Raw genomic sequence first — 25,405 nt, 5'->3', positions numbered from 1 at the left:
CATGTGGGATCTTCCCGGACCAGGGCACGAACCCGTGTCCCCTGCATCGGCAGGCAGACTCTCAACCACTGCACCACCAAGGAAGCCCTGAAATCGCTTTCTTAATTTCCTTTTCTGATTGTTCATTGTTAGTGTATAGAAACACAACTGATTTTTATGTGTTGATCTTGTACCCGGAAACTCTGCTGAACCTGTTTATAAGCTCTAGTAGCTGTCTTGTGAATTATTCGTGATTATACATATAATATTCATGTCATCTGTGAACAGAGATAGCTTTACTTCTTCCTTTCCAATTTATTTCTTTTTCTGGTCTAACTGCTCTGGCTAGAACTTCTAATAAATGTTGAATAGCAGCAGTGAATGCAGGCATCCTTATCTTTGTTCCTGACCTTAGGGAGAAAGCTTTTACTCATTAACTATTGAGTATGATGTTAGGTTGGGTGTTACATAAATGATCTTCACCATGCTGAGGAAGTTCCATTCTATTCTCAGTTCTCTGAGAGCTTTTATCAGCAAAGTGTTTGATTTTCTCAAATGTCTTTTCTGCATCAATTGAGAAGATTGCATGTTGTTTCTTTTTTTCCTTCATTCTATTAATGTGATGTATATTAAACTGATTGATTGTTTTTTTACGTTGAACCATCTTGCATCCTGCAATCAATCCACTTGGTCAGAATGCATAATCCTTTTAATATGCTGATGGATTTGGTTTACCAGTATATTGTTGATTTTTGCTTCTATGTTTATAAGAGCTATTGGTCTGTAGTTTTCTTGTAATATTTTCACTTGGTTTTGCTATCAGGGTAATGCTGGCCTCACAGAATGAGTTAGGAAGTGTTTCCTCCTCATATTTTTTGGAAAATTTTGAGGACTGTTAACGCTTCTTAAATGTTTGTAGAATTCACCAGTAAAGCCATCTGATCCCAGTCTTTTCTTTGTTGAGAAGTTTTTTGATTACTGATTCAATCTCTTTACTCATTATAGATCTGTTGAGATTTTCTATTTCTTTCTGAGTCAGTTTAGTAATTTGTGTTTCTAAGGAATTTGTCCATTTCATCTAAGTTATTTAATTTGTTGGCTTACAACTCATAATCTTTTCATTATTGTAAGGTTGATAGTTTTATTTTTGATTTTAGTTATTTGTGTTTTCTTTTTCTTTGTCAGTCTAACTAAGGGCTTGTCAATTTTATTGATCTTTTCAAAGAACCAACTTTTGGTTTTGTTGACTCCCTCTGTTGTTTTCCTTTTCTCTATTTTATTTCTCTCTCTTCTAATCTTTATTTCCTTCCTTCTGCTAGCTTTGGGTCTAGCTTGCTCTTCCTTTTCGTAGCTCTTAGGTTATTGATTTGAGATCTTTCTTCTTTTTTAATGTAAGCAATTGCAGCTATAAATTTCTCCCTGAGCACTGCTTTTGCTGCATTCCATAATTTTGTTGTATATTTGGTATGTTGTACTCATTTTCATTAGTCTCTAAGTATTTTCTAATTTCCCTTGTGATTTCTTCTTTGATCCAGTGGTTGTTTAAGAGTGTGTTGATTAATTTTTACAAATTTTGGATTTTAAAATTTTCCTTCTGTTATCAATTTCTAGCTTCATTCCACTGTGGTAAGAGGAGATACTTTACATGATTTCAGATCTTTTAAAAGTTACTGAGACTTGTTTTGCGTCCTAACACATGGTCTATCCTGAAGAACACTGCACGTGCACTGGAGAAGAATGTGTATTCTACTATTGTTGAGTGTTCTATAGATGTCTATTATGTCCAGTTGGTTTACAGTGTTGTTCAAGTCCTCTATATCCTTACTGATCTTCTGTTAAATGTTCTATCCATTACTGCAAGTCAGGTATTGATGTCTCCAACTATTATTGGAGTACTGTCTATTTCTACCTTCAGCTCTGCCAATGTTTCCCTCATATATTTCGGGATTCTGTTGTTTTGTGCATATCCATATGTACCTTTAAGAAAAATTTTTCTACTTCATTCTAAATATTTAGTCAAAACCAAAAAAACTTATTCAACTTATTAAACCTACCTACTCACCCCTTATAAGTGGGGATAATATATATAAGATAAAATTTACACCCTATTTCACAGTACAATTTCCTTCCCAAAGCACCACAGAAAAATAACCTGGAACTCTAAAGGCTTAGATAAAGTATTATTCTATATTATAAACATCATAATTTCTTGCTCATTAAATCTAATTAGCAAAATACAGAGCATATATCTTAAAAATACAAGCTGTCCACATTTAACGCAAGTTCAATAGCATGAGTGCTCAAACATGTAGGAGCAATGTGATATTTTAAATTGTTAACAAATCCATCCATTAAAAATGCTCTAAAATATACAGTGATAACTAAAAATACTATAAATTCTTAAGGAAGAGGGGAGAAAATGATCTAATAAATAAGAAAATCTAGATATTCTCTCTCCTACTCTCAAATATCAGACAATTCTTTTTAAATTCTACCCAAGCAAATAATATTACTTCTTACAAAGAGAATAACTCTAAAAGACTCGAGGTGTAGCAAATATTACCTCATTTTTTTCTTGCTTAGCTGGTCCTGAATTCTGTGCTCCATTTGCAGGCTCTTTTTCTGAAACTGAACTCTGGCCCAGGATTTCACTGCTGATAGGCCGCTGTGCCTCAACAGGTGTATCACTTCAGGGCAAAAAAACAAAAAGGAAGAGGTAGGGGTAAAGAAACACATATTGTAGTTAGAGAAATTTTAATTTAAAAAGTGAATATTTAGCCTAAGTGTTTATCAAATGCACAAAAACAGATTTTAAAATTTTACTTTCTTCTCTCTTTTTTTTTTTTTGCGGTATGCAGGCCTCTCACTGCTGCGGCCTCTCCCACTGCGGAGCACAGGCTCCGGACGCGCAGGCCCAGCGGCCATGGCCCACGGGCCCAGCCACTCCGCTGCATGTGGATCCTCCCGGACCGGGGCACGAACCCGCGTCCCCTGCATCAGCAGGCAGACTCTCAACCACTGTGCCACCAAGGAAGCCCACTTTCTTCTCTTAAGTACACTATGTGAGGGATTTTTTAAAATAGAATGTGCTTATAATGGAAGAGCACTGGATTATTAAGCAAGGACGGTAGGGGCTCCCATCTAAAATAATGTGTGTGACCTTGGGAAAATCACTTACATTCTCTGTGGCTCAGCTTCACCTACTAATTAATAGGTTAGATGACCTAAGGCCTACACTCTCTTAAAGAACTCTTAATCTGTTATTTTGTTATCCAAACATCAATTTTCTTTCCTCTAATATATTTCAATAAAATTTTAAGAATAGTTGAGATTTTATTAAAAGGCTTTCTTTGATTTATTTGCACTTAACACAAAAGCTAAACAAACCTCTTTCAAATTAAAAAAAATTTTATACTAATTATTTTTATTTATTTATTTAAAATTTATTTTATTTTTGGCTGCACTGAGTCTTTGTTGCTACGCGCAGGCTTTCTCTAGTTGTGGCGGACGGGGGCTGCTCTTCATTGCAGTGTGTGGGCTTCTCACTGCAGTGGCTTCTCTTGCTGCAGAGCACAGGCTCTAGGCACGCAGGCTTCAGTAGTTGTGGCACACGGGCTCAGTAGTTGTGGCTCATAGGCTCTAGAGCGCAGGCTCAGTAGTTGTGGCGCACTGGCTTAGTTACTGCACGGCATGTGGGATCTTCCCGGACCGGAGCTTCAACCATGTCCCCAACATTGGCAGGCGGATTCTTAACCACTGCACCGCCGGGGAAGTCCTCAAATATTTTTAATGTATACTAATTAGTAAGCTTGATGTCTTATGTCAGGTTGTTCCTAACAGTCTTCTAAAATACTAGCAATTTCTACTTTTCATAGTTATGCTCTTCAAAGTTTTTAATAACTAAGATTATCCAAAGATGACAAATACCACATTCACATAGATTACCTATCAGTAAAAGGCACCATAGGAACAAGTACAAAAGTAAAGTGATTTTTGTCTTCAATGAATTTGATTAGGAGATGACTTCCTAATGGCCTCTCCAGGCAGAAGTATGTAAGACATATCAAAATACAGGTCTAGGGTTTAGGAAAGCAAAGCTATACAGTCATCTTCACAAAGGCACCATTAGTTAGGAGCCTAGTAGTCTTAAGTACCTAAACATACATACACACACATGCACCCTGAGGAGGAAGTAGAAAGACCTGGGAAGAGCTATCAGACTGTGCTGTAAGCTGCTAATAACCATAGGAAGCCCCATTTTAGTCCATAAATTGAATTTGTAAGAGTTATTAACTGTATAGAGATAGAATAAAACAACCTTTATAAAGTAACATTTGATTTAATTTTGCAATTTATACAGCACTTCCACATGCATTATCTCATTTAACTTGCACAATAACCTGTAAAATAGGTTAAAACTCTCATTTCACACATGAAGAAACAGACTCAAAAAAGTCATTTTCCCAAAAATACACAGTAAATAAAGCTAGGACTTGAATCCAGGTCTTCAGACTCCAAATCCAATGCTGGCCCATGTATGAGAATAGATCTTTTTCCTGCCATTTAATTTTGAGACCATTATATTGTATAGTCACAGCCTGTGTATTTCAACTGATTTTTATTCCTTTTTTATTTTGAGTTGGTTTCTGTTTGAGTGAAAAGATATCCTTCAAAATACCACACAGCCTTTTATAAACTTTTCTTCTGTGTTTTATCTTCTTCTTCACCACAGTAACTCAATCATATCCTGGGGATGCAGCACAGTGCTAGCACAGAGTAGACAATCAAATATTTTTAAATGAATACTGACTTCAAATTACCACAAGCAGGAGTCTCTTTATGTTGCATTTTAACATAACTGATCTAACTGAGCTTTCCAATATTTTTTAATTACACCTAAAATATTCTTTAAAACCAGAAAAACTTTTTTCCAAAGTAAATTTTTATACTTTATCAACAGCACAATAGCTCTCCCATAGTATGTTATTAGTAGCCCTTTTGACACACTGTACTTTCCAAGGGTATGGACCCTGAACAGGGGAAATTTATATTTATTAAGCACTAAGCACATGTTTACCACTCTTCAAGTCAACACTCTATTTTATAGAGGAGGTCATTGAGGCTCAGAGAGTAACCATCCCAAGATCACACAGCTAGAAAATGGCAAGGCTACAGTTCAAACCCAAGTCTGACTCCAAAGACCATGTTCTATTCATTGTTCTACACTGCTTTGTCTCATAAGTTTTGCAATTTCAGAAACATGACAGATGTTTCCTGGGTTATTACTACTGCTCAGCTAATAACACATATATTACTTACCTTTTGACATGTCACGTTTTACCCCACTGCTTATTCTATAATGGTCTAATAACTTATATTCCACTTCTTTCCATATTTATTCAGTCATTCCTCAATTTATAGTACTTTCTTTACATAGGGAATAGCACATGTAGCGTCAAATTTGGCTGGATTTTTGTGTGTCTTTTTTCTTTATAAAGACAATCCCACTGATGCACAATTCAAAATGTGCTATTCATTATATCAACCAAGAATATCCTATCATCTCATGTACTCAGAAGAATATCAGCAATTCCCCCAGAAGTGAAGCCCATCATCCCACACAATGAGAATTTTCTCTAAGGGGATCAGAAAGTCCAAGAAAACTTTAAGATAGTCTCTACCAATGCTCAAGATTCTCTAATCCTTTAGGATTTAGATAATAGGATGCTCCTATATTAAATTATATTCATTCATTTTTATCACTAGATATCATCTTTATCTTTCAAATATAAAATACAGAGCAATAAGATGCCTTAGGAAGTCACCCTAGGCTTTGGGAAGTCCCTCACTTAACTGATCCCAGAATCCTCTCCTCTCTTTAAAGAACATTAAAGAAAATCCACACCCACCCACCCCAACAATCTCACAGCAACTTAACAGAAAATTCTTCCATAAATATTTATTCTGTAATTCTTGTGCCTTAACCCTTAACTAAAGATCTCCTCCTGTGTTAATTAGAAATAGAAATTCCAAGTCCAGTGCTCCTTCTTCAATAAAGAATGCCTCCAACTATCCTATATGAATAGTAAAAGGTTTAGGTTTAGTTTTTGTGCTTTTAATCAACTTAGTACAGTTGATAGTAATACTTCATGGTATCAACTCTGAGTATAGGAAACCAGGATGTGTCCCCAGTGGGTTTCCTGGAAAATGGAGGCAGAAAGTTTCCTAAGCCTTGAAATAAAGAACTGCTAATCAGGAAATTATTATTTCAAGCCAGGTTTGAAGGAAAAACTGAGTGGTAGTTTTAATACTTAATTTCCTCATGTATGTATATAAAGAATTACTAAAAAAAGATAAGTGGAAATAATCAGAGATTTTTATACATACATGTTCAATACAGTAATATTTACAGGAAACAGTCTACTCTCTTACAATAAGGAACTAGGAAAAATTATGATCCAGTCATACAATGGAATACTGCACACACCATTAATCACTGACCTCAATAATTGTTTAAAAATATGGGAGGGGCTTCCCTGGTGGCGCAGTGGTTGAGAGTCCGCCTGCTGATGCAGGGGACACAGGTTCGTGCCCCAGTCCGGGAAGATCCCACATGCCACAGAGCGGCTGGGGCCGTAAGCCATGGCCGCTGAGCCTGCGGTTCCAGAGCCTGCGCTCCACAACGGGAGAGGCCACAACAGTGAGAGGCCCGCATACCACACAAAAAATATATATATATATGGGAAAAAGTCATGATTTATCAAATGAAGAAAGCAAATTATATGAAAATATATATAGCACCTTCTCAATTTTTAAAAATGTATTCATAGGAAAAATGTTGGTCATCTAAGTGCAAGATTGTATGGGATTTTAATTCTCTTACCCTTCCATATTTTCCAAAATTTCTTCAATGCACATGTACTGCCTTTATAGCCAGCAAAATGATAATACGGGATACAAAAATAAAGGTTTTCCCTGATAACTGCAATTATCAAAATTTTTAAAACGCCTTATAAATAAAGTTTTAAAGACTAACTTTCAACTAAATGGACTTGAACATTTAGAAAACACACACACACACACACACACACACACACACCCCAATGAGATTATCTCACACTTGTGGAGATCTCCCAATTTTCATGAGCAAATACTTACCGTTCAGGGGATTCTTCATAAATACTGTGACATTCTGTATTCTCAAGCATGAGACTTCTACTGAGGTTTTGTACCCCTGGATAATGGAAGTTAGCAAAGGAGTGTGACATTGGAGAAGTTTTGTTCCCAAGGTCTGAAATTCTCTTATCATGACTGGTTAGTCCACAAGTGAGGCCATCTAAAGCAGGATTCAGAGAGCGGGTCATATAGGCATCAGCTGATTGAGGCCTTCTCATTGGAGATGATGGATAGGGAGAAAGTTTGCTGATAAGAGGAGTCAAAAGATCAGCATATGCAGCTTTTGTGGGTTTCAGAAGTTTGTCAACATGAATATTAAGCATTTTCTGTTCAAAAGCACAAGAGAAGACCGAAGATGGGAGATTCTGAAGCCATGACAATAAACTCAGATCCAAATCATCACAACCATTACCACATAAAAGGTCGATACCAAGTAGTACTTCACTTTCTGTAATTTCTTCTCCAGTTGCTTTACTTTGACAAAATTCTACACAGCATTCATAAAGTAGGCCCTTCATTACAAGCTGAAATAAACGATTGTTACTTGCTTTAAAACCAGCCTCACTTAGCTTCCTATCAGCAGGGATGAATTCTGCAACCATGACACAAGCCTCTTCAAAACAGTGAACTCGTGCAGTGCTGGGATTCCAGTCCTTAAATTCAGCATGATTGGTCAGACGAGGCAAAGTCAAAAGCAAACAGAGCTTGCTGTAATCATCTTTAGAAGGACAGTACTCTTCTAGGGCATGTAAACATTGCACAGCTTCTTGCATGGTAAATTCCAGCTGTAAGAAAAACATAAGTGATTGCTATAAAGAGAGATGCTATGAGATATGAAAACATTGAGAGTATTTTATTCAAATATAAAGACACTTTACGAACTTTCACAAACTGTTCAATTGCAAAAGGATAAACTCATGTCACAGAATACTCATATAATTGTGGGCTATTTAACAAGTTTCAAGTCAGGAACCAAAATGTTTTTTACTCCTAAAATAAAGATTTTAAAATTTGGTTATTAGCACATTAAACTTTTACCTATAAAAAAAGTATTGTAATTCAGACTTAATACTATCATTTTCAAATGTATAATTTTTTAAGAGTAAGGATAATTAAGTTTTCTAGCAATGAAACTGAAGCATGCCAAAATTCAATTATTTATTATAGCTTGCTATCACTCCAGCTTACTCAAAAAGCAAAAGAGCCATTCTCAAACTTACCTTAGGACAAATGTGTGTGGGGAAAGAAAGCAAATCAAGGGAACACCTACAGTTCATTTCTACAAAAACAGTGCAAAGACAGAACAAAAGGAAGCTTAGCTGAAAAACAAATTATAATAATTTGTATAGTGAATATTATCTTAGGATCATAAGCTTTTGATGATGTAAGGAACTTTAGAGCTTGCATAGCACAGCTTCTATATCTTACCTGTGGGAAAAGTTAGGGTGCAGATTTAATTCAGTTGGTTAGTGACGAAGACAGAATAAAAATTCTTATTGACTAATATTCCAGTGTTCTTTCCACTTTTTTCTTTTTTCTGGCCACACATGCAGCACGCAGAATCTTAGTTCCCCGACCAGGGATCAAACCCGTGCCCCCTGCAGTGGAAGCATGGAGTCTTAACCACTGGACTACCAGGGAAGTCCTTCTTTCCACTTTTAAACATCATTATCTGCAAACATTTCTCTATTATTTCAATGATTACTTACTGGAACTTAATAAAAGTTTCTTTGGTTTTGGATGCGACAATACTAATTTTAAAAGTATCTCTCTAATCAAAAAGAATTTAATATCATTAAATCTAAACTGTTATTAAAAATGCACATTGTATTAAAAAAACACCTTTGGGGAATTCCCTGGCTATCCAGTGGTTAGGGCTCTGTGCTTTCACTGCTGAGGGCCCGGGTTCAATCCCTGGTCAGGGAACTAAGATTCTACAAGCTGCACTGCGCAGCCAAAAAAAAAAAAAAAAGAGTTAAAAAACACACCTCTGGATCAAAGAAAGTACTGAAAAGACAGAAAGAGGAAGTAAACATAATCCACCTCTGAGATAAGACAAGAAGCAATGATGTAGAGTCATCAAGTCAAACATCTTTTGCTATCTATATCACCTTAAACAAGAGGGGAGCACACACTCTCCAACCAGACAGCCACTCATTTATCATCTTTGCCTGAATCACAGAACAAATTCAGAAGCACTACAGACTGAAAGTACTACCTCTGCAAAAGAGCAGATCTTGCTGCACACCCGCTCATAAAAACTTTTGAAAACTCATGATACTAATCTTTTGCTTTAGTGAATAGAATACTTATGACTGAAACAAGACTGTGGCGCAAACCTTTAGGAATAAAAATCTTACATGCTGGGGCTCATCTTCTGCTGACATTGCGTTGTTAACACATAAAGCTTCTAAAAACTTCTGCTTCAGGATAATATAACGAAACCTGTGAAAAATAAAATGTGAAACATTAAAATGATTAAAATCTGAATTATAGCAATGTCGAAGACAAGAAATGAAACTCAAGTTCCTAAAGCAAAACAGGCCAAGTTTTTCTTATAAGACTAATTATTTCTTTAAAAAAAGACTTTAAAAAATTAATTTCCCAATGTCTCATAAATCAAATGTACTTATAAGTTACTGTAAGTACCTTTGCTTTCAGAAAATTCTTTAATTATTTTACAAAGCTGATCACACTGAAATCATAATTAAAATAATTTCAGTAGCAAGTAATCACAATTTAATACTCGAAGGATTTCTATTTGCAATATTAATTCTAAGCAATCAAGTTTTCATGGAAGATGTCAAATGTCACCTAATATGAAATCAAAATCCTTTATATTACAAATATTTTATTTCCCAAAATATGACCTCTTTTCTTTTCAAACATGAGAAAGGTCTAATAAAAATAGAGCTGAAAGGATAGGAAGGAATGAACATTGCTAAAAAACCATAAGATAACTGTAGACTTAAAACTTTTTAAAAGGGATTTTTCAGAGAGGGGAAGGGAGTGTCTATGTGACTTCTCTATGAATCAAAACATGTTGAATGCCTTAAGCACTTTAAAGAAAAGTGTTTCTAAGGGCTGAAAGAAAATAATAATGAACTTCACAGTCATTCTTTCAACCACTGTTGTAACAGCAAATATGTGTCCAATAAAACAAAATCCCTGCCTTCAGGAAGAGGGTCATCTAATGGAAGCAACCCAAGTACCCATCAACAGATGACTGGACTAAGTAGCTGTGGTGCATTGCGTGCATGTGTACACACATACACACACAATGAACTATTACTCGGCCATAAAAAAGAACAAAATAATGCAATTTGCAGCAACATGGATGAACTTAGAGACTGCCATACTGAGTGAAGTAAGTCAGACAGAAAAGGACAAATATCATATGATATCACTTATGTGTGGAATCTAAAAAGTGGTACAAAATGAACTTATTTACAAAATAGAAATAGAGTTACAGATGTGGAAAACAAACTTATGGTTAACGGGGGGAAGAGGAGGAGGGATAAATTGGGAGATTGGGATTGACATATACACAGTACTCTACATGAAATAAATAACTAATAAAGACCTACTGTATAGCACAGGAAACTCTACTCAATACTCTGTGATGACCTACATGGGAAAAGAATCTAAAAAAGAGTGGATATATGTATAACTGAATCACTTTGCTGTATAGCAGAAACTAACACAACATTGTAAATCAACTATACTTCAATAAAAAATTTTTTAAAAGTCACACAAGCAAGCAGAAAAAGAATGAAATATTGCCATCTGCAAAAACATGGATGAACCTAGAGAATATTGTGCTTACTGAAATAAGTCAGACAAAGAAAGACAAATACTATATGATAACACATGTAGAATCTAAAAAATAATACAAATGAATATATATACAAAACAGAAACAGTCACAGACACAGAAAACAAACTTGTGGTTACCAAAATGGGGGGTGGGGGGTGGGGAGGGATAAGTTAGGGGTATGAGATTAACAAAGGCAAACTACTATACATAAAATAGGTAAGCAACAAGGATTAACTGTATAGCACGGAGAATTATGCCCAATATCTTGTAATAACCTATAATGGAATATAATCTGCAAAAATACTGAAACACTATGCTGTATACCTGAAACTAACACAATATTATAAATCAACTATACTTCAATTTTTTTAAAAAAGAAGAGGGTCATCTAATAAATTGCATGAAATATGTATAGGATTCAGCAAGATTTCAAAGGAGTATGAAACCAGGTCTACCAGAAATAGTGAGGGTCTTACAAGAAATGACTCTTGGAAGATGATCAAGAATGTGCTATGTAAAGGCAGGAGATGATGTAAGAAACTGTATCCCAGATAAATGAAGAATGTATAAAAGCAAAGAGGGGGCGCTTCCCTGGTGGCGCAGTGGTTGAGAGTCTGCCTGCCGATGCAGGGGACATGGGTTCATGCCCCGGTCCGGGAAGATCCCACATGCCACGGAGCGGCTGGGCCCATGAGCCATGGCCGCTGAGCCTGCGCATCCGGAGTCTGTGCTCCGCCACAGGAGAGGCCACAGCAGTGAGAGGCCCGCGTACCACAAAAAAAATAAAATAATTAAATAAATAAATAAAGCAAAGAGGTATCAAATAGCATGGTTTATGGAGAATCAGAAACTAATATGAGGTTCCACTTCTGATAATGGTGGAGTAACTTGTACCTGGCTAACCTTTCTGCAAATAACAATTAAACCCTAGATTAAATACAAAAAATATTTGAAAGCACTGAAGAAAAAAAAAAAAGCTGGCATAACTAGAGGGAAGTCAATCCTTGAAAAAGGGAACTTTAGGGTGTGAGACTGAAGGGTATAAGGCCTTCCAGCTGAGGGTACTCCCCAGTCCACACAGTGTGAGAGCTAGAACTCAGGCAGAAAGCTGCAGTTTTACAGGCTTTGGAGAAGTCAGGCTTTGGAGAAGTTTGGCTGCCAGAACAGCTGAAAAGTGGTGGGCAGGTTTCATTTTTTTCCAAAACATGAGGAAACCACAATGAAAAATACACCAAAATCTACTGTATAAACTGTGCCTAAATCCTTGGTCATCCCTAAAACTGAAGATGCAAGGGAGACTCCAAAGAGCCCAGGGAAAGCAACAGATTGAAGGCTAAATAACTGAGCAGAGATTTCATCTGGTGTCCACTAGGTGAGGGACAGAGTTTGCAATCTGAAGTACAACAAAGTAAACTCCCTGCATGAATAAAAATCAACTTCCAAAGGAAGATAACAGAAATCCAGAGTTTCAACAATGAATCCCAATGTGCGAAATACATTAAAAAATGACTGGACATGAAAAAAAAGTGACTCATAGTTAAGAGAAAATGCAATCAATAGAAACTGAGCCTGATATAACCTAAAAGTTGGAATTAGCAAATAAGGACTATTAGTGAACAAGCAGTTACTAAAAATATGTTCAAGGGCTTACTGGGAAGTACAGTCACAATGAACAAACAGATAGGAATATCTCAGAGAAAAATTGTAAATAAAAGTAAATTCTGCAACCAAAAAGTACAATATCTGAAATGAAAAATTCATTGTTTATGAGCAGATTGCTAATAACTCAAGAAAGTGTCAATAAATATTGAAGGTAAATCAACAGAAATAATCCAGACTGAAGAATACACAGAAAAAATGTTTTTTTTAAAAAAGGAACAAAGCCTCAAAACTGTGGAACAATATCAATCTGTCTAATATTGTATACTTAGAAGAAGAAAAAGGGGCAGAAAAAATTTTTGAAGATATAACTGCCAAAAACTTCCCAGCCCTGATGAAAGACATAACTTGTAGATCCAAAAAGCTCAGCAAACCCCAAGCAGGAAAAAATACAAATAAATCACACTTAGGCACATCAAAATCAAACTGCTGAAAACTAATGACAAGAAGAAAATCTTGAAGGCAGGAAACAATGGAATGACATCTTTAAATTCTTTGTACTATCATGAAGAAACAACTGCTTCAGACATGGCCCTTGTGATGTTTTATATATAGACACTGTTGACTAAGGGGTTTATATATCAGATGTTCAACTAATTGAAGTACACGCAAGCTGTCCTCTAGAAGTTCTCCAACTCAATGGGATTGAGTGTACTATTTTCTAGGAAAGCTAAAAGTCTTGTTTTTAAATTTTTGTTTATTGTTTTGTTTTGCTCAACTTCGACCAATGATAAGACACTAAAAAATTCAAATGAAATCTTACCTTTTTTTGTCAAATTTTTCCATACATTCTAGAGGCTGAATGAACTGAAGAACTTCATCCCATTGACCATCAAGGATTAGCTGCCTATATAAAGAAAAATCCACACATGCTATCAAATTTGTGTTACACTAATTAAAAGCAGAAGAGATGACAAGATAGCATTAGAACTTCACAAAGCAGGTAATGATAATAACACTTTACTTGGTTTCTCAACCACCATAATAAACTTCCTCACAACTTATGTGTAACAACATATGCTATATGAGAAGAATTTGTGAATCTGAACCCATTCCTCATTCTAAAATATGTTTTTTTTTTTTACCTATGTAAAAACATTGAACTAAGTCTAAAAGTTTCTTTATTTCCCCACTAATCTTATAGTTTAAAGTTATTCTGTGTTATTTAGGGGCCAGTGTGTTGGTATGTTCCAGTCTCACTAAGTCACTGGTTCTCAACTGGATGCAGTTTTGCCCCCTGGAGAAATCTGGCACTGTCTGGGGACATTTTTGGTTGTCACAACTAGGGTGCGACTGGCATCTTCAGGGTATAGGTCAGAAGTGCTGCTAAACACCCTACAATGCACAGGAAAACCCCCACACTCACACAACAAAGAACCATCTGGCCCAAAATGTTAACAGTACTGAGGTTGAAAACCCTGCTCTAAACTGTGAATTCAACATCTTTGAGGCATTTAACACTAGAGTTTATAGTCTGAGAATGAAAATAGTAATGAATAATATCATATTTCATCCTACTTAAGTAGTCTACGGGAACTTCTAAAAGTTATAAGGCATTCAGATTACTGTTCTTCTTTTATAAAAGTAATTTCCCTATTTATGCTTTTTTAGAACAGAAAATTTAAAAATAGGCAGGAAGTTTTCCAGGGTGGAGCCAGGGAGGGTGGGCATTTAGGCTGCGCCGACCCCTCAGCACCCCTCCAGGAGACATTCCGAACCCAGGACATGTCGGGATTGAGGAGATAACAAGGTAGCGCTGGAGGCTGAGGAGATCTACTAGGGCTGTTTCTACTTTTTCCCCTGGCTGCGCATGTGGTGGAGGGAGCGGAGCTCAGCGCACCCTCGGGAGCAGAAGCTGGAGCCTCTGTGGGGCCTGATGAGCTGTCTGTCAAGCGGACTGGGCACTGCTCCCCAGTGCTCCAGTCGCAGCCTCCCCAGCCACACCCCCGCTGCCACTGCCCAGCCAGCCGGTGCATTAAAGATTTAAACCGAAAAAACAAAAATAGTCAGGAAGATCTACAAAGGATTGCCAACTTTTGATTCGACAAAGAATGAATATTAATAAAAAGCAATCACAATATGTATCATAATCATTTTATAAAGGGACATTTTATTTTATTTTGTTTTTTAAAGGTTTTTTAAAATTTATTTATTTTATTTATTTATTTTTGGCTGCATTGTGTCTTTGTAGCTGTGCACAGGCTTTCTCTAGTTACGGTGTTGCGGTGCACGGGCTTCTCATTGAGGTGGCTTCTCTTGTTGCAGAGCACGGGCTCTAAGCTCATGGGCTTCAGGAGTTGTGGCTCACGGGCTCTGGAGCGCGGGCTCAGTAGTTGTGGCGCACGGGCTTAGTTGTTCCGCAGCATGTGGGATCTTCCCGGACCAGGGCTGGAACCCATGTCCCCTGCATTGGCAGGCGGATTTTTAACCACTGCACCACCAGGGAAGCCCTAAGGGGACATTTTAATATTTCAGAAGTAAGAAGGACACAATTTCAAAGGCCGGCAGCCCTTTAAGATGAATACATTTAGTTTAATGAAAAACTTACTATCCTGTAATTTCACCTAAGACCAGTAAAACTTCATAACAAACCATCAGGTTTCTGCAGGGGGATATCTGAGAGCCACCGCTAAATTCCAGAAGTAGCAATGACAGAGCCCAAAGAATACTGCCTCAGTACTGGTTCCTGACTATATCGTTGACTAAGCTCCCTGGGGCTGAATGTCATTCATAATGTCTAATACAGGGAAGTGCAATGAGTTTAAATAAACTCTCCTAATATAATAAAGCTTTTTAAAAAGCTCCTTCTTCATGAGTTAGAAACATTTCATTTCTTAAGGCTTTCCTAGTCACAAAATGCTACATATCCAAGAATCTGTACTCCTTATCAAGGACATTTGGTATCACATAAGCACAGAATACATTTCTGCCTGGAAATTTGGGTTTTTCTTTTTCAATCCAATTCAAGGAAGGATATATTTAGCTTTCCATTTTGGCAAACATGTTAACTCCCTTTTGCTCTGTAATTCCACTTCCAAGAATTTTGTTTTAAGGAAATAATTCAAGATACAGAAATAGTCACATGTATGAAAGATGCTCAGTAGAGCATGCATTTAAGAAAAATTGCAATTTAATTGTCTAAAAATAGGGGAATCATTAGGAAATTAAGTAAATCGAAAATTTTCAAAGCATACATTTGTAATCACATAGAGAATTCTTATAATGTTAATGGATAAAGCAGGATACAAAATTCTAAATGAGACAGAATTGTTTTTTTTTTCAATATGCACAGAAAATTATCAGTAGTATGTGTGGATGGTGGGCTGATTTTTCTTCTTTATTTTTCTATATTTTCTACAAAGAATATTTTATATAACGGGTATGTTTTACTTCTATAGCATAAAAAAAGGTATTTCAGAAATATTTTTTTAACTTTACAGAGTCTCTGATTTCTTAATCAAATATTTTTTATGATGATGCCACAAACACAATAGAGTTGTGACTCTTTTTAATGAATCTCTGGATCTTACTCCTGAAAACATTCGACAGAAAACTTTGTTTTGTAAACGTTCTTTATAAAAATAAACATTTAAAAAACTATACTTTGTCTTTTCATAATTACAAAGGTCTATCCATACTGTACCTATTATCTTATTAATACTTAGCATTTCTTGGAATGAGCTACAAACCTCACAGTGCTAATGAAATCATACCTCAGGAAAAGCATATCATCTGAAAATAGGCCATTTATGACTCCACTTTCCTTCTCAAGGGCCAACATACTAATGTGAAGCTTCTTTGAATTCAAGAAGTCTAAAATTAGCTTAATGATTTCAACCTCTTTTACATTCACTGTTTCTTCAGCCGTCATGTTGATAACCTAAATATTAAACAAAACAAAAACAAAAATTAGTTCTATTATTTTTAAGCATTATTAACTATCTGAAAACACATAACAAGTTTCTTGGAAGTATTTAACTATCTGAAAACACATAACAAGTTTCTTGGAAGTATTTAATAGAGTTATTCTAAGTGAAACTAATGTAATATTTGTCAAAACCAAGTCATTCTTTAAGGTGTGATATAGGAATGGCTATGATTTTAAGTCCTTATCTTTGAGAGAAACACAATGGAATTACAGATTGATATGAAGTTTGTGATTTGCTTCAAAATAATACAAGAAGCAGCATGTGGGAGGAAGTAAAGATAAAACAATAATCACGACCATTAAAGTAGGATAATGGGTAAATGGAGGTTCATTATATTTGCTATGGTCTAAATGTTGGTGTCCTCCCAAAATTCATATGTTGAAATCCTAACCCCTAAAGTGATGGTATTAGGAGGTGGGGGCTTTGGGAGGTGAATAGGTAATGAGGGCAGAGCCCTCATGATTGGGATTAGTGCCCTTATACAAAAGACCACAGGGACTTCCCTAGCAGTCCAGTGGTTAAGACGCTGTGCTTCCACTGCAGGGGGCACAGGTTGGATCCCTGGGTCGGGGAACTAAGATCCCACATGCCGCGCGGCTTGGCCAAATAAAAAAAACAATTTTAATAATAATCATACCCTGCTTTCTATTGAAAGTCAGCCCTCGACACAAGGGTTTGTCGCTCCCGCCGCCGCCACGGTGGCGGCGGCGGGGCCCGGGGGTGCTCGGCGTCCGTTTCTTCCTTCCTCCCTCCCTCGCTCTCCGGACTCCCCCACCCAGCACCCCGCGGGCGGCGTCCTCGGCCCACCCTCGGCGGCTGCCCACCGTCTGCGCGATGGGAGCGGCGGCGGGTCTCGGCGCGCATGTTCCCAGACCGGCCAGCGCCGGTCGGTCGAGGGAGGCCCCCGTCCCGCCGGAGGAAACGGAGGCGAGAGGTCAGGGGACCTCGGCGCGCCGCACCTCCTCCCCACCCCGCCGTGGGCCTCGCCCACGGGCTGGACGAGGAAAGGGGGAGGCGGGTGCGGACCGAGAGGCGGGGGACGTCGCAGGGCGGCCCCGTGGGCCCCTTTCCCTGGGGGCCGTGGGGGCCGGAAGGGCGGCGGCACGCGGGTGCCGCCGAACGCATCTGTGTCTGGGTCCTCCATCACCCTCGGCGCAGGGGGTGGGCCGGGGTTCCCAGCCGCTCGCGGCCCTTCCTAAAAAAATTATCATCATCATCATCATCATCATCAAAAATAAGAGACCCCAGAAAGCTAGTTCGACCCTCTCCGTGAGGATAAAATGTGAACTCAGCAGTCTGCAACCGGGAAGAGGGCTCTCACCAGAACGAAACTGTGGTAGCACCCTTATCTCAGACTTCCAGCATCTATGGCAGAACTGTGAGCAATAAATTAATGCTATAAGTAAACCACCTAGTCTATGGTATTCTGTTATAGCACCCCAAATGAACTAAGACAATATTATTCTGTCTACTCCTACATACGTTTAAAATTTGCCATAATAAAGAATATTTTAAAAAGTCTCTAATAACCAAACCATGTTTAGCTATGCCCTACACACTAATTCAATAAGCACTTAATTGTCTTTTCTCTGTGATAAACACTGTCCTGTAGTCAGGACACATTGGCTCTGTCCTTAAGAAACTTATAGAGTGTAGCAGCAACAAGTAAAATGTTGTACCCTATACTTTGGAACCAAACAAAACAAGGTTGGTTAAAATGTGCAACTTTAAGTCATATTGGTACTACCAACCTAAACATCAGTGATATTTCAGCTCTCTCAAATCCCTTCTCTCACCCGTATGTCTGCAGTGATACAATTGAGCACACAGGTTAATTCATCAGGAATTAGAACTAGGAGGAATTCTGAAGATCATTAGATCAACATTCTCATTTTAAAGATGAGGCCACACAAGTTAAATGGCCTAAGTTGCTGCAGTTTTCAAATGTTCACGCTCAGAGCAGTACAAAAGACTACCAAGCTAAGCAGACTAGCTGCAAACAAACCTCATCAGATGAAACAGACTGTAAACGTATCTTTCTCACAGGACCAATTATCTTCTCACAGGACCTATCTTTAACCAAATTCACAGAAATATAAACATATGCATGTATGCACATGGGTTTATTTTTTGTCTACTATTTTGACAATTTATTTCTTCATAATGAGAAGTACAAACATCTAGCAGACTAGAATGTTCATCAGATGAATACATTTTCTCTCTTAGGTGGAGAAGGTGATAGAGTAAACAAGGGACAGAGCATGGAAAAATAATTATGATTCAAATATTCAATGACATCAGACTAAGCTAATCTCATACATCCATCTCCACAATAAGGACATGCCTACCTCAGGAAACAGACAACTCACAAATCTCTCTCCCCCAACAGGCCAGCCACCCAATTCCTCATGCTTTGGGTTTCCCTTTGCTGTCTTCTGAGCTGACCACCCTTCTGTTCATAGACTTTGTCCAAAAGACTTTGTACAATAAAGTTAATGATATTTCCATTCAATAAATTCTGATCATATTTCAGAACTGTGTCTCTGAGATTAGCAATTTTAGCATTCCCCAAATCTTCAGATAATTCTTACTAGAAAAGAATGGCTTTTGCTAATTTAACTCTCAGAAAAATAACTGTAAACTCCCCTCGAATCTTAGAGGGCACTTCACTTAAATCACCAGATACCAATCACACAACTTAATACAGAACTGAGACTATAATTTTCTAATGTTCAATACATCCAATGATATTAAACATTTTATAGGCCTCATTCAACATTCAGTCTAATACTAAGTAACTCTGGAGTTACTACGAATCTATGGCAATAGTCTCACAAGTTTCATGCTGCCATCATTTCTGATTAATAAAGCCTAAGAGAAAAAGAAGTAGTATATTCTTACAGATACATATTTTACACTGACTTTATATCTAGATTTTGAATAGATACAAAAAATATATCTTAATTACCCTAGAATTATTCAGGGTTTTAAAAAATTCATTTAAAAAAATTAAAATTTTTTAAAAATTTTAAAAATTCATTTAAAAAGATAAGTTTTAATTCTATACTGTAGAATTCCCAGTAGAAAAGTATGATATTTTAATCACCCAACCCAGAATTTTAACTCTTATAAACTTTACTGTTGCTAGATACAACATAAAACATAGACACAGAGCCTTGCACTATGGCACTTTTTCCTTAAAAAAAGAAAGAAAAAAAGAGTGAGAAAAAACTTGCTAGCTGTATCTTAGAATTATTCTTTTGTAACCCACCCTGTGTTACTGAAACATTTGTAGAGGCTCCCAAAATCCTAGCTATATAATTTAGAAATTAGATATGTATATATTTTTATGTATATATTTTTAAACATAACATAAAAGCATGATTCATGAACATTCTTTAATCTCCTTAAACTATTAATCACTACAAAGCTAGAACTTTTTGCTAATTCAGAGGAGTAGAATTCAATAATAAATCCCTCTTCCCCTCCCTCTCAGGGATCCTCTGAATTAGCAAAAAATTTTTACAAATCCAAAGTAAGATTTACTTTACTTTACAAATCCAAAGTAAGATTTAACTAGCTTTTACTTTACTTTACAAATTTACTTTACTTTACTTTACAAATCCAAAGTAAGATTTAACTAGCTTAGGAACCACTAAAATTATTTTTTAATCAGACGTACAGCATATAATAGGTGTTATAAATTAACACTTATTAACTTAAGAAGCAAAAAAATCAATGAAGAAATGTCTCTTAAAAAGTACAGAGTAGATGCTTTTGTTTGTAACTGTTCTAACAGCTATTCAAGGGAATTCCCTGGCGGTCCAGTGGTTAGGACACTGTGCTTTCACTGCCGAAGGCATGGTTAGATCCCTGGTCAGGGAACTAAGATCCCACAAGCCACGTGATGCAGCCAAAAAAAAAAGAAGCCATTCAAAAGGATAAAGCTCTGGCCCTTTAATCTGACTATTTAGCCAAAGTCAGCCTTGATAACATCTTAGGTAGACCTGCCAGCCCATGGTACATGTGAACAATTGCTCATCAGGCACAATTTATATAGGACCAACAATAAAGTGTATTCCACTGAAAACAGAAAACAAAATGGGGGAGGAGGAATCAGAGTGTTTCAGTATTTCCATATTAAATGATAGATTTACTGTAAAAAAAAATCACAGAAGCATGAACGCTATGAATTTTCCTTTAAGAAATAAATGTTTATTTATATTCAATATCTGGACTAAGTGACATAAGGAAACAAGAGTTTTCTTTAAAAATAAATATATCTGGAAACCAGCTGGAAAGTGGTATTTTAGTACTAATATACAATTAGCACCTACAGAAACTAAATTCCAGATGGCATCTCTATATGGACTCCTGCTGATTACTGTCTTAGTGAATCAAGATTAGAAGAATGTATTAGAGGGCAAGAAATAAAATTATTTTTAGAAATCTAAGATTAAAGGTAAAATGTTAACAACAGATAAGAAAAAAAAGAATGGTAATAGAAATATATTGACTTCTATGTATATTTCCATACATAGATACGGAAAAAGTTTCATGAAAAATGTATCAGTGGTAGCTTTCTAGCCAAATATAAATAGATATTTAAATGTTCCTTCGCAATGAGGTTCTTCTTCTACTTACTTATAATACAGATTAGAAAGGAAGAAAAATGCACAAAGCTAAGAATGATTCAGAAGCATAAGGCTGAGAATGATTCAGAAGCATAAGATAAGGGAATTAAGGCACAGCCACTACATATTTTATAATCAAGAAAAAAGTGTATAAAAAGGCTCCATTAATCCCCATCTCCATCCTAAACAATAAACACCACTTTCTTTAACCTTCCAAGAATTACAGAGTGCCTAACGCTGAACAGTAGTCCTTTACCATTCCAGTTTACAGGCAAAAATGCAGATAAGGAAATGAAGTACTATGAAGCTTTTTCATAAAATATCAAACTGCAACATAAGACTATGGCACTTTTTCCTTAAAAAAAGAAAGAAAAAAAGAGTGAGAAAAAACTTGCTAGGTATCTCTTTAATAAAATAGCATTCCAAAAACTTATGTTGCTGCCAGATCATTTAATTGTAAATGTCTGATCCTTCAGGAATATAAATGTGACATTGCAAGTCACAATTTCTATAGGCCTCAGTTTCTTCATACATAAAATAAGAGGGTTAGTTTGGCTAATTTCTATGATTTCCCTTCAACTTTTATAATTTGTTTTAACTCACATTTCAGTAACAGGAAGTATATATTCTTAGGGGGAAATAGCAAGTCTGGAATAATCAGAAGTCTCTGATCCTTAGGTCAGTTTAATAAGAAGAAAGAAAATAGACTTGTTTTAGATCATTTAAGTAAACAAACAAAAGAAAAGCCCTTCTAACTGCAAGGCTCTGTCACGTCTGCTAATCGGCTAACATGGATGCAGCATGTGTCCCTTCTTACTGTTGACAGCTGTTCTCTATTCATCAATTATTTTAATTTACCTTCTGGAACTGTGAATGATTTTTGGTGTGAAGAACAAATTATGTTTAAAGCAGGTGCAGTTTTATATAGCTATAAAAAGAAAAGAATCAATTAACATAATATGTTGTGTATATGCATAAAATATCTCTGGAAAAAGACACAAGAAATTGATAAAAATGGCTGCCTCCAAGAGGGAAAACTGGACAATAAAGAATAGAAATGGAAGATTTTTCACTATATACCCTTTTGTATCTTGTCAATTTTGTACCATGTACAATTATTACCTATTCCAAAAAACTGGAATATTATACATGAAACATAAATAATGAATTTCCAATTGCAAAAAACTGGAAAGAACTAGAAATATAATGAATATAATGTATTCATTATGTATATAATGAAGAAATAACATTTCAGTGTGATTTGTATTTCTTTTATAACCTGAGACCTCTTCTCAGATCGGATTCAAATATTATTTCAATCTTTCTTTATGAGATTAAAGTATTTGAATTATTTGCATACTCAAACCCACAAGTATTTTAAAAACATATTTAATTACTAAAGTACTAAAAATGTACAAAATAAGCAGACACAGGATGTGTAATTGAGTCACATAAAAACCAGAAAAGGTGGACTTCCCTGGTGGCGCAGTGGTTAAGAATCCGCCTGCCAATCCAGGGGAAACATACGGGTTCGAGCCCCGGTCCGGGAAGATCCCACATGCCGCAGAGCAACTACGCCCATGTGCCACAACTACTGAGCCTGCCCGCCTAGAGCCTGCGCTCCACAATGAGAGAAGCCACCACAATGAGAAGCCTGTGCACCACAACGAAGAGTAGCCCCTGCTCGTGGCAACTAGACAAAGCCCACGCGCAGCAACAAAGACCCAAAACAGCCAAAAATAAAAATAAATAAATAAATTTATTTTTTAAAAAAACAGAAAAGATAAATTTAAAAATTGCTAAATTTGGCACTAAAAATGTAAAATGTAAATCTTCCATTTAACAGAAGTTGCCATAAAGTTAAAAGACAAGGGACAAACAAGGACCAAATGCAATACATATAAACAGCTAAGTGATTACCATCTAGAACATAAAAATAGCATCTTCAAATCAATATCTCCCCCAAAATTCCAGTTGAACAATAAGCAAAAAATCCAGACAATTCACAGAACTACAAATAACCAAAGAATTTATGAGAGATGTTCAACTTCACTAGTAATATTAAAGATACCATTTATGGAAAAATTTAAAAGACCTGATAATATATAGTGTTGGCAAGAGTGTAAATGTCCCTTCATATGCTGTGTTAAGAATATAAATTGGGACTTTTTTTTTCTTTTTTTTTTTTTTTTGCCTGTGTTGGGTCTTTGTTGCTGCACACAGGGTTTCTCTAGTTGCGGCGAGCGGGCTACACTTCATTGTGGTGAAGGCTTCTCATTGCCGTGGCTTCTCTTATTGCAGAGCACAGGCTCTAGGCACATAGGCTTCAGTAGTTGCAGCACGCAGGCTCAGCAGTTGGGGCGTGCAGGCTCAGCAGTTATGGCTCGCAGCCTCTAGAGCACAGGCTCAGTAGTTGTGGCACACGGGCTTAGTTGCTTGTTGGCATGTGGGATCTTCCCAGACCAGGGATTAAACCCATGTCCCCTGCACTTGCAGGCAGATTCTTAACCACTGTGCCAACAGCGAAGTTCTAGGACAGACGTTTTGAAAGAGAATTTGACAGCATGAAATTTTCATCTATGAAAATTTTAAATGTATATACTCTTTGACTCACCAATTCCAATTCTATTTCTAGGAATCTATTCTGCAAAAATACTTGCAAATATATATAAAGATACATATACAAAGATGTTCCTTAAGATTTGCTCGTAATAGAGAAAAACTAGAAACAAACTGAGCTCTCATCAATAGGAGAATTGTTAAATTATGGTAAATTCACATTATAGAATACTAATGCAGTGATGTAGATGTACTGTACCTTAACAATAAAAAGGCACATCACAGAACAATACAGCTATCAATAAATATTTGTTGAATGGATGAATATAAATAGGCCAATTTATCTTTTTTAAAAGGGAGGGCATAATATCTCTGTGTCTAAATAAATGACAAAGAGAGGACTGGAGGGATACTTAAACTGTTCAGAGTGGTTACCTCTGAAGAGAGGAATGAGATTGGATAGAGGGTGGGGAACTAGGAAGGGAAAGGGGTTGAAGGGAGGTTTTTTTTACTCTTTATCGTTTGTATTATCTGAATGGTTTACAACCAATATATATTCATGCATTACTTGTACATTTATACATACATTTCTTATATAAATAAAATTTTTAGTTTTACACAGGAAAAACTGTGAAAATGAAAAAAATTATAGAATTAGATCTCAAAAGTTCTCTTCTACATCAAGGTACCAGGTAGAATAGAATCCCAAAGATAGGATCAACTGCTACATTTACAATGCAAAAACTATTGGGTACAAAAACTATTCTAGGATCTTTATTTATATTGTTTAATTGATCTTTATAACAATCTTACAAGATTGGCAATTTCATCCCCATTTTACAGATGAAGATACTAAGCTTTGTAAGGTTAAAAAATTAGCCCAGTATTTATATTAAGGCTGAACATCTCACTAGCAGCTGAATACTTCTTTCAGAAGTGTGTCAGGACATAAATCCTGATATCAACATCCCTGTCAACACCATCCAGGAAATCTCTTAAAAGTACCTGAGGGAACCTATTTAATTGTGTAACAAAACAAAGGGGCAAAGAGAAGGAAAAAACATATATATTTAGATTAACTTTTAGATCAATTTTTCATTAGTTCCTTAAACATCTGGGCTGCCTTACCTTGACAGTCAGGCAAGAAATTGCCTCCTCCTCCCCAATTCATATCCTAAGCTTTGTAACAATAAAAATTAGAATTTCCAGCTGTGGAAGAGTAAAAGAAATAAGAGACATAGAGGAGAGGCAAAGAGAGATAGAAATAGGAAGGGACAGAAGGAAGGAAGGAAGGAAGGAAGAAAATACAGTAGACAAAGGTTAAAACCCTAGAACAAGATTGGAACCATAAGTTGACCAGATTCTAAAGCTCTTCCTACTGTATCACACTGATTCCCAAGAAAAGGAAGGGCATCAATACTTTACAAAAGCAAGGAAAAACATAAAGTGGATAGTCATCTAAATATGCCAAAATGAAAAACCTTCATTTTACTGAAATAATATATAAAAATTATTCCAACAGAGGTCCATAGTTCTATGATTCTTCAAATTATTTTTCTATTAAACAATGTTAATAGGGTGGGTAAACAAGCTAGAAGCCTACATTAATAACAATTTAACCAGACTTTTTTTTTTTTTTTTTTTTTTTTTTTT

The 25,405-nt window shown here is 36.3% G+C and overlaps 1 protein-coding gene across 3 annotated transcripts in view; it reads right to left on the bottom strand.

The window, feature by feature from the left end:
* WDR47 (WD repeat domain 47) overlaps nt 1–25,405 on the bottom strand; it is a 57,496-nt gene that overhangs the window by 23,473 nt on the left and 8,618 nt on the right. The window contains exons 1-6 of one of the 3 annotated variants that reach the window (XM_007449332.1): nt 16,344–16,501; nt 13,394–13,477; nt 9,495–9,600; nt 7,138–7,940; nt 6,781–6,783; nt 2,543–2,666 (exon numbers count right to left, since the gene is read on the bottom strand). In XM_007449332.1, the coding sequence (XP_007449394.1) occupies nt 2,543–2,666; nt 6,781–6,783; nt 7,138–7,940; nt 9,495–9,600; nt 13,394–13,477; nt 16,344–16,501 (1,278 nt within the window). Of the gene's footprint in view, nt 1–2,542; nt 2,667–6,780; nt 6,784–7,137; nt 7,941–9,494; nt 9,601–13,393; nt 13,478–16,343; nt 16,511–25,405 lie in introns of those variants that run through there. The other 2 variants (XM_007449333.1, XM_007449331.1) reach the window with 2 other exon arrangements.

This window comes from Lipotes vexillifer, unplaced genomic scaffold, assembly GCF_000442215.2.
Source record: "Lipotes vexillifer unplaced genomic scaffold, Lipotes_vexillifer_v1.1 scaffold393, whole genome shotgun sequence".
Classification (NCBI taxonomy): domain Eukaryota; kingdom Metazoa; phylum Chordata; class Mammalia; order Artiodactyla; family Lipotidae; genus Lipotes; species Lipotes vexillifer.
The sequence above is the reverse complement of the archived record's forward strand: the minus strand, read 5'-3'. Positions and strand labels throughout refer to the sequence as shown.